Here is a 14,244-nt window from a genome sequence, read left to right as displayed (position 1 = left end):
TGGCAATCTCATCCTCTCGGCCACCAAAAATGACCTCACTACGGAGGCGCTCCTCAGCTGCCACCGCCAATTCTCTTTTAAGAGAGGTCACAACATCCTCCAAACACTAGTACAGAAAGGGTCTTTTACGTCGTGTATTTTGACCCTTTTACGTCAGAAAAGGGTCCGACGTTAATACGGGAGTCGTAAAATGGGGCAAAATCATGCCACAATTTTACGTCGAACATGGCTTTGTCCGACCTAAATTGTGGGAGTTTTTTTTTAAAAAACGTTTGTAAATTGATATACCCAACACCTGCATATAAATATAATCCAGAATACCAACTCTAAACCAGGCAGTCCAGAATAGAAATTCAAATTGTATTTCAAAATTGAATGACAAAAAGAAAATAATATATAAATCTTAAAAAACATAAATTATGACAATGTAAATCCTATTATCCTAAAAACGCTATAAAACATGTTTGTCAATGCTATCTAACTAACTAAACTAACTAACTATCAAACTATAAACATAATATCTAACTAACTATCAAACTATAAACAATATCTAACTAACTAAACTTAGAAAAAAATTTGCCCATTGTTCTCTTATCTTGAGCAACTCATCTTCGGGCAATGGAGATGGATCTTGAAAGACCTGAAAGGGTAATTTAAGTGTCATTAATATGCAATGTTAATTATTCTAAAGGTAAATATAGTTAAATAAATTTTGATATGAATTACCTGCACCCAAGAATCAATAATACCCGCAGAAACTATGGCTTTCATCCAATACATGATGTAATAGCCACATTCAAACGAGTCTTGTTGCTTATTACACTAAAATGGGAAACAAATAACTATTAATTCCAAAGTCAATAAATTTAAATATTATTGATTGTATGAATTTATTTGCTAACCTTAGGGTATATGAAATGCAATGACTTTGATGATCTGGCTCTTCCACTTAATATATTAGCTCCAGACACGATTCTAATTAATTGAAATAAAAACAAATGTTAGCCAATATATATAATTAGTTTTAAAACATAATGAAAAAACTTTAGTTACCCATGTAATTGGCTTTTAATTTCATGGCTTGGTTTTCGATGAAGTGAACAAAACCACACCACGGTATATTCCTTAGGAATGATTACCATTAACTGCCAATGGGACCTACATTGTATGACAAACAAATCAGTTAAAAAATTACCATGATTAAAAAACCAATTAAAAAACTAACCCGTCAATGTATGGAGCCATGTATATATGTCTTCTTGAGTCACTCATCCATGTTTGCATATATTGTTGGATCTGGACCTGAGTGTTTCCTGATTTTTGGATGGATTGAGGCTCAATAAATCCATATACTTCTGCTTGTGCTTGCTCCACACTCAATTTATCCATGTACCTAACACAAATAATTATTATAAGTTAAATGTAATTATTGTAAATTTAGACTCATAAAAGAAAATATGACTTACATGGCCCACAACTGTATGACAGATATATTTAACATGCAGTTTCCCCCAACAATCTCTAATGCATCAGGCAGAGATATGTATAGTGGAACATCAGAGCTATCAACTCCAAAAACTCTAATGTCCCACTATAATTGAATTGGATGCTTCTTTATTTGTGGTAATTTGATTAGAAGCATAGATATGGGATCACCCTCAGCTTCTGCGATATTGGCATCATGAACATGAGGTTCTCTCATGACCTCCTTACCACGATTGATAAAATCCTAAAGAAATAATCAAAATTAGTTAAACAATAATAGAGTTATAATAATCTAAAAGAGCAATAATATAATTACCTTTGCCCATGCTGAAAGCGGCATGACCAAACGTTTTGGCCAAGCTAAGAATGTGCCGGTTGCCTACCCCACTAGTTGAACCTCTGTATTGGGCAAAGGCACTGGAGCAGCAGCATCTTGAACTTGGTCAACCACAACCCGTGTCCAGTCTGGCTGTAGAGGGACACCATGGATGGTTGAGCCACCCTCAAATACTCGGCCAATAGCCACTAACCGTGGGGGGTCATCCTCAACATATAACTCACACTGGTTTGGTACATCAGTGTGAGTCTGATCCGGTGAGGGATCTGGAGCAGCACAACTCCCTTTAGTGCTGACTCGAACACCATCATGAGCAACTACAGTCTGTTGCTGAGAACGAGCCAAAAGTTCAAACTTCTGTTCAAACTGTTTTCCAATATTCTTCAGTTTCTCTTCAAACTCCATCTTCAATCTCTGCTCCAATTCCTGTATAACCTCTTGACTGCAAGAGTTGACAGTGCTCCTCGATGATCGGCCACCAAAGAAATCTCGGTGGCTCCAAGAACCACCAACACCACGCACACGACCTCCGTGCTCTGGCTTTCCTATGGCCGTTGTGAGGATATCATTCCGACCATCAGAAACAAATGAGCCCTGGGTGCTCTGCTCAACTAAACCCTCCTGCAACAATAAGAAAGATTAAAAATTCTTATGAATTAAATGAGTTGAAATGAAGAGTCTTAGTTTGTATATTTTTACTTACTATTATACTAGCAACGACTCTTGCAGACTCAGAAGTCATTTGCCCATCTGGTTTTGTCCAGGCTGCTATCCACATCTCATGGCGGGGAGGTGACTCTACACGGTCAGCATCCTCAACCCCTGCTACCTGTGCCTTAGCCTTCTTCATTTGCTTTTTTTTCTTTCATATCCCCCTCTTGACAATAGATGGGGTGCATCATTCTTGGCCTGTCGTTCTTGGGAAGCTATTCTTTTAGCCTGCAATAATACAAAAAAGAAAATGAGATAAATTAAAATGTACCTTAAGTATTTGTGTCAATGTAAAAGTTATCAATAACTAACCTGCCACGAAGGGTCCAATCGAGTGGCACAAAATTGCATCCACTCCTCATCAGTGATCTAGTACTTTAGACAGGGAGTCTCATTTTGGCGCTCTCCAAATACATACTCCCGTGTCAAGAAGGTCTTGAAGTCTCTCCACCTGGTGGCAAGGGCAGATAACATCTTCCTCCTCATGCCCTCAGTGTTGGGAATGTCAAAATTTTGCTATGAAAATAACAACAAATAATAAATAATGTATTTTAGTTATATAATATTGAAAGGATGTGAAAGTATATACCTGAATATCCTGCCACATGAGGTTCTTGTCAACCTCCTGAACGTCATCCCATGATGGAATGATAATAGAAACATGTCGTCGAGCTAGGACTCCCAAATAGCTCTTAAACTTGGCAGCATTTGGGCCTGTTGCCTTTCCAGAACGAGGATCCACCTCAACCGGTGTCCTCTCCTTGGCAATGCGCCCAGCTGTCAACCCAGACAATCGGGTGACAGATCTACCTTCCCTCCTTCCACTGCCAGACCCAAAATCCTCCATAATCCTGAAAAAATTAAACTGTCATTATTAAAATAATGAATTAACTGAATAGACAAATAAAGTAAAAAAGATAATAATAATATAGCAACAAAATAACTAATAAAAAAATAAATAATACATAAACAGAAACCTATTAGGTTGGAACGGCCCGTACTGAAACTAGAACGGGCCGTTCCAGATCAAAAAATTACAACAACAAATTTCCAGTAGAACGGGTCGTTCTCTTTGCAGAACGGCCCGTATTGCTTGCAGAATAACCCGTTCTGCAAGGAGAACGGGCCGTTCCAGCGAAACAAATAGCAAAAAAAAAACAAAATAATTACGGGGACAACAAACTAACCTCAAACGACCAACGTGCAGACACTTAGAGACTTGGATACGTTGAATGTAGCAATAAACGCAGTGGGAGACTCAGAAATTCAGAGAAAATGAGAGAGGTTGTTTGTAAATTGTGAGCGCGGGAATGGAAAATACGAAGGTGGGGAATATAGGGCCATTTTTTACGTCGGGCTTCGTTGTTCCAACGTAAATTTACGTCGGGTTTCGTTGTTCCAACGTAAATTTACATCGGACTATGGGGGTTCTGACGTAAATTTACGTCAGACTAGAGGTGGTCCGACGTAAATTTACGTCGCACTATGAGACTGCGACGTTAATTCCTACATTTACGTCGGACTAGGGGGGGTCCGACGTAAATTAGTCTCCACTTAATTACGAAACTGCCACCGCGTTTTTACAACGTCGGTGTTTACTGTTTTCGACGTAAATTGGGTGACGTAAATACCCTTTTTTGCACTAGTGAAAGCCCGCACTTGGCCACGAGAAGACGTCACCTCATCCTCCAAAAAGTGGGCGCGACCCCGAGAGAAGGCAACAAGCTCCTGCAGCTCCCCTACCTGGGAGGCATAAGCCTCATTGGATCACAGGGCGATCTCAAGAGACTTCTGCACCCTTGCAAGATCGCCCCTCGCAGATCGAAGCTCGGCCTCCTACCGCTTGGCCTCACCAAAGGCAGCACTGAGAACCTTGTTCTCCTCCCTCAGGATCTTATTCGCGTCCTTCCAGGGTTGAAGTCGGCTCCTCAGCTTGGCCAAATCCTCTTGCTGCTTGGCCCACCTAGGCTTCCAATGACCCACAATGGCCATAGCCCTCTGCAGAAGGACCTGGTGTAGACCCCTAAAATTGTCCGGGTCGGAAATAAAGCTTGAAGACTCTCGAAGACCAAAGGAAAGTCAGCCGGAAGGACTCCTGGAAGACCCTGGAAGACCCTAGGATGACAATCTGTAGGTTTAGAGGTCTTAGAGTAGCAAAAAATAAGAAAGTGGAGGGAATGAAGCCCAATACGGCCTCCCAAAAGTTCAGTACGGCCGTATTGAACATTTTAAACTACAATACGGCCGCACTGAACTCAATACGGCCGTATTGAAGTTTCTGAACTTCAATACGGCTGCACTGAACTCAATACGGCTGCACTGAACTTCAATACGGCTGCACTGAACTCAATACGGCCGTATTGAGGTTTTTTGAACTTCAATACGGCCGTACTGAATTCAATACGGCCGTATTGTAGTTCAAAACTTCAATACGGACCGTATTGACCCCCAGAGGCCGTATTGCGCCTCATCCCTATAAATATGACGTCAATTGGACGTCATTCTACACTTTTTCACTGAGTTTTAACCCTCTTCTTGAGTATTCTCGGTTTTTTTGAGCAGTGCTCTGCCTAGAAATCACTTGGAGAGTTGATCCGACGAAGTTCTTGAGTCACGAGCCATTTGCTTGAGTCTCGAACCTAGTCGAAGGGAAATCCTCCGGATTTCCATAGTTAAAATTTTATAGGAGGGAGCGAGCGGTCTTGTAGAGGGAGGGAACGCCAAAACGCTTCCCAATTTCTGTCAAGATATATAAGAAAGCACGCTTCAAAGGTTTATCTCTTTAAAGTCCCTTCTTTTACCGCTTTCTGTGTGTACATATTTAAACTGTCATCATGTAGATAGTTAATTTATAATTGCTTAGAATAAATAGGGGTAATTTAGTAATTTCGCACTATTATTTTTAGAAATAATCTGTCATAGGGAACCCGAAAGGGGCGCTGTGGGGTGCTAACACCTTCCCCACGCGTAACCGACTCCCTTACCCGACTCTGGTTGTAATGGCCGAAGTCGATTTTTGAATCGATTGCCTTAAACCTCTTTTTCCAATGTTTTGAGTAAAACATTGGTGGCGACTCCATGAACCCTTCCTTTTTATGAAAACCGCTAATCCATGGAGGGTCCCGCTTGGGATTAACATGGATTGGTGAGCCTTTTAATAAAATTGCTCGTTTGACGAGGTCTCAGTTTGAGAATAAGTCATTCTAGCAATCCATATTTTTAAACAAATAAAAGAGTCCAACCATCCTTCGCGAATGCCGAAAGCCCGTTTCGGGCCGGTGGCGACAGATGGCGACTCTGCTGGGGAAGCCTCGAGAGTCAGTCCCATTTAGTGACAGATTATTTTTAACAAATAATAGTTAAAATTACTTCATTACCCCTTGATTGTATGATAACATGCTTTATTTATATGGCTTTAATAACTGTTGTATGTTTAGTTTCTGCAATTGTTTGAAATATAAATTGCACACAAACCTTTGCACACAACAGTTCCCTCTATACCCGGGGGCATGAGTGGTAAGCCATAGGGAGTGGATGTTAGTACGGCCGGTTGTCGAATGGGTCTATAGGTGCCCGTAGACCGTTGTCGGAAAGCATCACTCAAGGTGATAACCATGAACTCGAGTCCGACAGTGCGTTGGAGCTTTCCATCGACTTACGACGAGAGGAATTGGGTCCCTATAATGGGGCACCTTGGGGGCCTCAGACCGGTGAGAACAGTTAGAACCACCTTGAATATGCACTTTTCTGCTTAAGAATCTTCCATTGCATGGTGTTAACATCTACCTTCATCACATTCATATAGGTAGTTTCCCTTTTCACCCAAAAAATACAAAAAAAAAAAAAAAAAAAAAGGGTTATTTATCCAAACCAAGCAATATCATGCATCATCTTAGGGACATCCTAAAAACATGATAATGTTTAGTTGAATAAACACAATGCATGCATATTCAACGTCATCATCTCATATCATGCATTCTCATCAAAGATCATGGAGGGATCTAGATTTGCATTTCATACATCCCTCCTAGTAATTCATTAATAAACATTAATAAAAAGAAAGAATTAATCGATGCGTATGTTCAAAGAATGGATCGCACGCCGTTCGTTATCAAGTGTAAGCCAACAACCGCGCCAAGCGAACACACGTCAACTCCGTTGTTGGTAATCAAGACAAACAAGGGGGAAGGTCCAACACCATTAAGGATCACTACTCCAAGGCCTTTTCCCTACGAATCAAATAAGGCTGTGCCATGGATATACGACATCCATTCTTCTGCCGACAGCGATATCTCCAACATCGCTGGACTTGGGGGCATGACTAGGAGTGGCAGGATCTACACTCCCGAAGATCTTCATGATAAAGCTCCCAAGAATAAAGGAAAAGAAAAGGAGAAACCTGAGGAAAATAAAGAATCCGAGGAGGAGATTGATGAGCTGTTAAAGTATATCCGACAGAGCGAGTACTCCATCGTGGATCAACTTCATAGGACGCCAGCAAAGATTACTCTGTTGTCGTTGATCCTAAGCTCCGAACCGCATCGGCAAGCTCTGTTGAAAGTCTTGAACGAGGCATATGTGTCGCATACCATCTCCCAAGACAAGTTTGAGGGGATCGTTAGTCACATCACGGCTAATGATCACCTCACTTTCACCGATGAAGAGATCCCCGCTGAGGGACCAAATCACAACAAGCCCTTGCACATCTCTGTAAAGTGCAAGGAATATCACATCGCAAAAGTCTTGGTAGACAACGGATCTTCCTTGAATGTGATGCCCAAAAGAACGCTTGATCAAGTGGCAATCAAGGGAGTCCAAATGCGCCCGAGCAACATGATCGTTCGAGCCTTCGATGGTTCTAAAAGAGAAGTGGTGGGAGAAATCAATCTTCCAATCCAAATTGGACCCACTATCTTTAATGTCGAATTCCAAGTGATGGACATTACTCCTGCATACAGCTGTCTCCTCGGCCGACCTTGGATTCATGATGCGAAAGCTGTTCCTTCTACGCTCCACCAGAAAGTCAAGTTCATAGTAGATGACAAGCTGGTGACTGTACAAGCTGAAGATGACATACTCATCAGCAAGCCATCTGCCATACCTTATGTAGATGCAGCGGAGGAAGCTTTAGAAACCGCCTTCCAAGCATTGGAAATCGCCAATGTTGAAACGTTTCCCCGAGAAATGAAGAAGGTAGCCTCCATGCTCACCAAGAACGGATACTTGCCAAGACAAAGACTTGGCAAGGATTCCCAAGGAATTCCCGAGCTACCTATTATCAAGGACAATCCGGGGAAACAAGGGTTAGGATACAACCCTAATAAAGATCAAAGGACGGAGAGGAACCAAGATCCTCCTCGACGTTCTTTAAGCCAGATCTTTAGGAAGGCCGGTTCACAAGCGTCAAGGCCGGTCGTCGTCATCAAGTGCTCTCCTCCTTCCGATAGGGATGTGTAAACCTGATGACTATTAGAGATTACTCCTCGGGGACAGCCCGACCCCCGAGCCTCGATAGGGCACATGTTTCCACTATGATTATAATAAAATCATTCTTCATTATTTCTTGTTGCTTCTTTTCTTGCTTACAATAAAATTCTAGACCGCATTATTTAACCCTTTTTGAATAAACATAAATGAGGTTAAAATCGTCTTAATAAAAATAAACCCGCATCTTTTTTATGTGGAAGTGTGTGTGACAACTTGGAGCACCTTTCCTTGGCCTCGACAAGTGCCATCATGGATAAAAAGAAATCCTTTAAAATAAAAGAAGCTCGGCAGGAAACCCAAAAAGGGGGCTGCGCAAAAATAAGAGCAAAAGACCCGCTAGGAATCCCACGAAAGGGTGACCTAGGCAAAAGTTAGGGTTGCAAAAATAAACAAAAACAAAAGTCCGCTAAAACGCCACAAAAGGGTGTTTTAGGCAAAAATAGGACAATCAAAAAACAAAAGAAATCCATGATGGTACCATGAGCCGAATTCAAAAAAGAAAGGTTCAAGGGGAGCTATCTAAGTTGTCAAAATCACAACGTCAATAAACAAGATTTTATTAACTTCATAAGTGTTTAATCAAACAAGCCTAAACACTTAAGCCTACCATTGGCCAAGCCATTCTTACAAAATCCATTTTTCAAAAAATAAATAATCCCCTCTAAAACACAAACTTTCGAAAAAAATATCCTTTCCTTCTTTTCTCTCTTGTCCCAAACGATTTTTGAATAATCTAGTGGAAACATGGAGATATAGTAGTCAATAGGAGGGTTGACACATCTTCTAAAGGAAAGGAAAATCATTTGGTTGATGACACCAAATCTCAATATAACATGCATCATTCCTCAGTTACAGAAATCGGCAGCACACAGCCCGTCTAGAGGAATGGCAAAAATCCAAACAGAGAAACGCATCGGTTAATTCTTTTGAAAAGTGAATCAAATAGAATTAGGTGCATCATACTGCATACATGCATACAGATGATAGGTGTACTGGAAGATCACTTATTCTCTGTTTATTGAAAAAAAACAAAAAATATAAACTTCAGAAAAACAATACGCCCGTATCATGTTCAGTACGCCCGTACCAAAATTAGGGTTATGAACAAATTTTCAATTCAATACGGGCATACTGAAATGAATAACGGCCGTATTGGCAATAACAGAAATCCTCCCTCACGTCAATGACAAAAATTCCTCCAAGAAGAAGAGGATAGGGGGAGCCATTCATTTTTTCTAAAAAAAAACAAATTAATAAAATAATTAAACTTGCATTTTGTGCATCACGCACATTAATTGCACATTCAAAGACCTCATCATGAGGCAATCGCATAAAATAGAAAAAATAGAAAAATGGCTTGTGTATGACAGCAGCAAACAAAATGCAGAAATTCAGAAAATCAATAAAACGTACAGAATAATTGAGCCTGGAGAGGCTTGCCGAAATAATACTCTCTCAGAATAACTGAGCCTGGAGAGGCTTGCCAAAATAATACTCTCTCAAGATAACTGAGCCTGGAGAGGCTTGCCGAAATAATACTCTCTCAGAATAACTGAGCCTGGAGAGGCTCGCCGAAATAATACTCTCTCAGAATAACTAAGCCTGGAGAGGCTTGCCGAAATAATACTCTCTCAGAATAATTGAGCCTGGAGAGGCTCGCCGAAATAATACTCTCTCAGAATAACTGAGCCTGGAGAGGCTCGCCGAAATAATACTCTCTCAGAATAATTGAGCCTGGAGAGGCTCGCCGAAATAATACTCTCTCAGAATAACTGAGCCTGAAGAGGCTTGCCAAAATAATACTCCTCAAAGACATTTCTGTACAGAAAAAGCCAAAACCAACAAAAAAGGCAAAAATACAGAAAAAGCCAAAATCAACAAAAAATACAGAAAAAGCCAAAATCAACAAAAAAGGCAAAAACACAGAAAAAGCCAAAATCAACAAAAAGGAAAAATACAGAAAATCCAACAAATTATACAGAATAACTGAGCCTGGAGAGGCTCGCCGAAATAATACTCTCTCAGAATAATTGAGCCTGGAGAGGCTCGCCGAAATAATACTCCCTCATCAGAATAATTGAGCCTGGAGAGGCTTGCCGAAACAATACTCCTCAGTTCATACAGAATAAATGAGCCTGGAGAGGCTTGCCGAAATAATACTCTCTCAGAATAACTGAGCCTGGAGAGGCTTGCCGAAACAATACTCTCTCAGAATAAATGAGCCCGGAGAGGCTCGCAGAAATAATACTCCCCAGAGAAACCTCAGCTTAAGCTCATGGAACAAATCCCCAGCGAGAGCTATCAAAGCAAGATCGTCAAAAATCCCCAATGGAAGCGCGATCATCCAAAGAAAAATATTCAGTCAAAGGACTTGAAACTTCCTCAGTGGAAGATAGCTCTCTGACTCAAGCGCTGAGTGAGGCTAAGCCTGCAGAGGCTTCCTAAATAATACTCTGGGATACATAAGATCCCCAAATCCCCAGTCGCCTACTCAAGAGGCACCCCTACAAAAGGAGAAAAATAAAAAAATATATCAATAAGTATTCCCCAAGCGGAATTTGGGCGTACAGCCAACCACTAAACATCAAGATGATTTGCCTAACAGAAGAGGTCAATCAAGAATCAAATGACAAAATCCCCCAACGGATGATAGCCTACATAGAGGCAACAAAACCAGAAAAACAAAAAGAGATACCCGAATAAGGATAACCGGGATACTCCACCAACGTCAAAGGACGTCAGCCAAACATAAGGCATCGCTCAATTCAAGAAGAGCATCTGTGTCTACACCCCAAGGAGTCAGAAATTCCCCATGGGTACCAACTATGCAAATGCAAGTTGGGGCACAAGAACCTATGAATGACTGCACATCCCCTAGACGGATCCCTGCGTTATCCAGCCCTCAGTGGCACAAAATCAGAAAAACCATCGAAGCAGCATAGTGGACTGTGGAGACAAAAAATCATCTCAGATCCCTGGAGAGGGTAAAACTCGCATTGCCGAAGTGATCAGAAGACACGGACGCAGACCCTGGAGAGGGCAAACTCAGTTGCCTAGGTCGTCAGAGACAACCGAAGCTAAGTCTGGAGAGACGGTACTCAAAGTCTGGAGAGACGGTACTCAAAGTCTGGAGAGACGGTACTCAAAGTCTGGAGAGACGGTACTCAAAGTCTGGAGAGACGGTACTCAGAGTCTGGAGAGACGGTACTCAGAGTCTGGAGAGACGGTACTCAAAGTCTGGAGAGACGGTACTCATAGTCTGGAGAGACGGTACTCAAAGTCTGGAGAGATGGTACTCAGAGTCTGGAGAGACGATACTCAGAGTCTGGAGAGACGGTACTCAAAGTCTGGAGAGACGGTACTCAAAGTCTGGAGAGACGGTACTCAAAGTCTGGAGAGACGGTACTCAAAGTCTGGAGAGACGGTACTCAGAGTCTGGAGAGACGGTACTCAAAGTCTGGAGAGACGGTACTCAAAGTCTGGAGAGACGGTACTCAAAGTCTGGAGAGACGGTACTCAAAGTCTGGAGAGACGGTACTCAAAGTCTGGAGAGACGGTACTCAAAGTCTGGAGAGACGGTACTCAAAAGTCTGGAGAGACGGTATTCAGAGTCTGGAGAGACGGTACTCAAGGTCTGGAGAGACAGTACTCAACCATCAGCGTCGTCAGAGGCACGTTGGTGTTCAACTTCCGGCTCGGGCGTCGAGTGAAGTTGACCCTGGAGAGGGTAAACTTAGCTACCGAGGTTGTCAGAAGCGCCGAGGTATGCAACAACCTGGAGAGGCTACTCAACAATTTTCCACCGGAAGACGCTACAAGTCAGAAGGTTGGCACATCACCCGGACAATTGGGTCAACTCCTTTACTTGTCAGCCGGTACACCAAAAGGTCGTCCGACTAAGTAAAGGGGGGGCAGCTGTAGACCCCTAAAATTGTCCGGGTCGGAAATAAAGCTTGAAGACTCTCGAAGACCAAAGGAAAGTCAGCCGGAAGGACTCCTGGAAGACCCTGGAAGACCCTAGGATGACAATCTGTAGGTTTAGAGGTCTTAGAGTAGCAAAAAATAAGAAAGTGGAGGGAATGAAGCCCAATACGGCCTCCCAAAAGTTCAGTACGGCCGTATTGAACATTTTAAACTACAATACGGCCGCACTGAACTCAATACGGCCGTATTGAAGTTTCTGAACTTCAATACGGCTGCAGTGAACTCAATACGGCTGCACTGAACTTCAATACGGCTGCACTGAACTCAATACGGCCGTATTGAGGTTTTTTGAACTTCAATACGGCCGTACTGAATTCAATACGGCCGTATTGTAGTTCAAAACTTCAATACGGACCGTATTGACCCCCAGAGGCCGTATTGCGCCTCATCCCTATAAATATGACGTCAATTGGACGTCATTCTACACTTTTTCACTGAGTTTTAACCCTCTTCTTGAGTATTCTGGGTTTTTTTGAGCAGTGCTCTGCCTAGAAATCACTCGGAGAGTTGATCCGACGAAGTTCTTGAGTCACGAGCCATTTGCTTGAGTCTCGAACCTAGTCGAAGGGAAATCCTCCGGATTTCCATAGTTAAAATTTTATAGGAGGGAGCGAGCGGTCTTGTAGAGGGAGGGAACGCCAAAACGCTTCCCAATTTCTGTCAAGATATATAAGAAAGCACGCTTCAAAGGTTTATCTCTTTAAAGTCCCTTCTTTTACCGCTTTCTGTGTGTACATATTTAAACTGTCATCATGTAGATAGTTAATTTATAATTGCTTAGAATAAATAGGGGTAATTTAGTAATTTCGCACTATTATTTTTAGAAATAATCTGTCATAGGGAACCCGAAAGGGGCGCTGTGGGGTGCTAACACCTTCCCCACGGGTAACCGACTCCCTTACCCAACTCTGGTTGTAATGGCCGAAGTCGATTTTTGAATCGATTGCCTTAAACCTCTTTTTCCAATGTTTTGAGTAAAACATTGGTGGCGACTCCATGAACCCTTCCTTTTTATGAAAACCGCTAATCCATGGAGGGTCCCGCTTGGGATTAACATGGATTGGTGAGCCTTTTAATAAAATTGCTCGTTTGACGAGGTCTCAGTTTGAGAATAAGTCATTCTAGCAATCCATATTTTTAAACAAATAAAAGAGTCCAACCATCCTTCGCGAATGCCGGAAGCCCGTTTCGGGCCGGTGGCGACACCTGGGTAGCGTCAAAACCATCCTCGGGGCTGGCCTCATCTATCAGCCCATGGTCTTCGGAGCTCAGTGAGCCTTGAGGGAAGAATTTCTCAGCGGTCACCCCTGCGCTCCACAATGAGTCCATGTCGGCCGAGGCGCTCACATGGTCCAATCGCACCTTGGAGAGGCCTTTCCCGAAGCGGTGAGCTATATACTGGCTCTGGGAAGCCTCCTGCGATGAACCAGACGGCGGCTCCGAAGCTGCAGGTGTGGGCGCAGGGACCTCAGAACTCGGCCCCTTGCCACGAACCTCGGCAAAGGCAGAAGCCGGCGTCCCCTGCTCGGCAACTGGAGGGTCGGCGACAGGAATCTCCGACCTTGCCTGTAAAAACCAGCACCATGTCAAAAAAGGAAAAGGACAGCATACGGGAAACCACGAAAGTCAGGGAACACTACTTACCTTAGCAGTCTGAGCAGCCTGCTCGGCGGCCGGAACCGCCACCTTGGTAGCCTAAGCCACCTCCTCAAAGGCCACCTGAGGAGCCCCCTTGGGCGGTGGACTCTCGGTAAGGTCCACCGCGCCAACATCAGTAGCCTTGGAGGTCACCTCCTCGGCATCTAGAGGGGCAGAGGTTCCCCCGACCTCCTTTGCTCCCCTCTTTCTCTTCCGATTAACCTTCAGAGGGGAGGCATCTTCCTCTCGAGACTCGGGGACCTCGAGCTCGGTAACATTGTAGCGGTACTTCAGCTCACGTCACAAGTTTTTCCCCATGATGCCTACATTCACGAGATAAAACACTTCAGCAAGTGGAATTTACACAAACCCCAAACCACCAAAAAACCAAATACTCACTCTCCAAACCCCTCTCCCTGAACGCCGAGTTCGCAAGCAACAGAACGAGCTTGCAATCCAGCGGATGAGGAAGCGCGGCGAGATTCTCGATGGCAGCTACCTCCGAAGCAGTCAGCTTCAATTGGCCCATCCCGTGAAATTAGGAAATTAAGAAATTTTATTAATTTTTATCCCTGTAAAATTCTTTTATTTGATTTTTTCCC

The 14,244-nt window shown here is 43.0% G+C and overlaps 1 protein-coding gene across 2 annotated transcripts; it reads right to left on the bottom strand.

The window, feature by feature from the left end:
- Nucleotides 1–271: 271 nt before the first annotated feature.
- LOC145950599 (uncharacterized) lies at nt 272–3,175 on the bottom strand. Of its 2 annotated transcripts, XR_014428393.1 has the most exons (5): nt 3,123–3,175; nt 1,226–3,049; nt 1,054–1,158; nt 903–975; nt 272–822 (listed from the first exon to the last, which is right to left on the bottom strand). XR_014428393.1 is itself a non-coding variant. In XM_083061802.1 (4 exons), exons 1-4 carry the CDS (start codon nt 1,387–1,389, stop codon nt 664–666), a joined length of 501 nt encoding a protein of 166 aa, XP_082917928.1. In that variant the 5' UTR covers nt 1,390–1,610; the 3' UTR covers nt 649–663. The 2 variants fall into 2 exon arrangements, 1 of the variants encoding a protein (XP_082917928.1); XM_083061802.1 differs by lacking the exon at nt 3,123–3,175 and having other exon boundaries at nt 649–822; nt 1,226–1,610.
- Nucleotides 3,176–14,244: the final 11,069 nt, after the last annotated feature.

The sequence above is a fragment of the Cajanus cajan genome, chromosome 1 (assembly GCF_000230855.2).
Source record: "Cajanus cajan strain Asha chromosome 1, NIPB_CcT2T_4, whole genome shotgun sequence".
In the NCBI taxonomy this organism is placed as follows: domain Eukaryota; kingdom Viridiplantae; phylum Streptophyta; class Magnoliopsida; order Fabales; family Fabaceae; genus Cajanus; species Cajanus cajan.
Note: the sequence above shows the minus strand (reverse complement) of the source record. Positions and strands in the feature narration are given on the sequence as shown.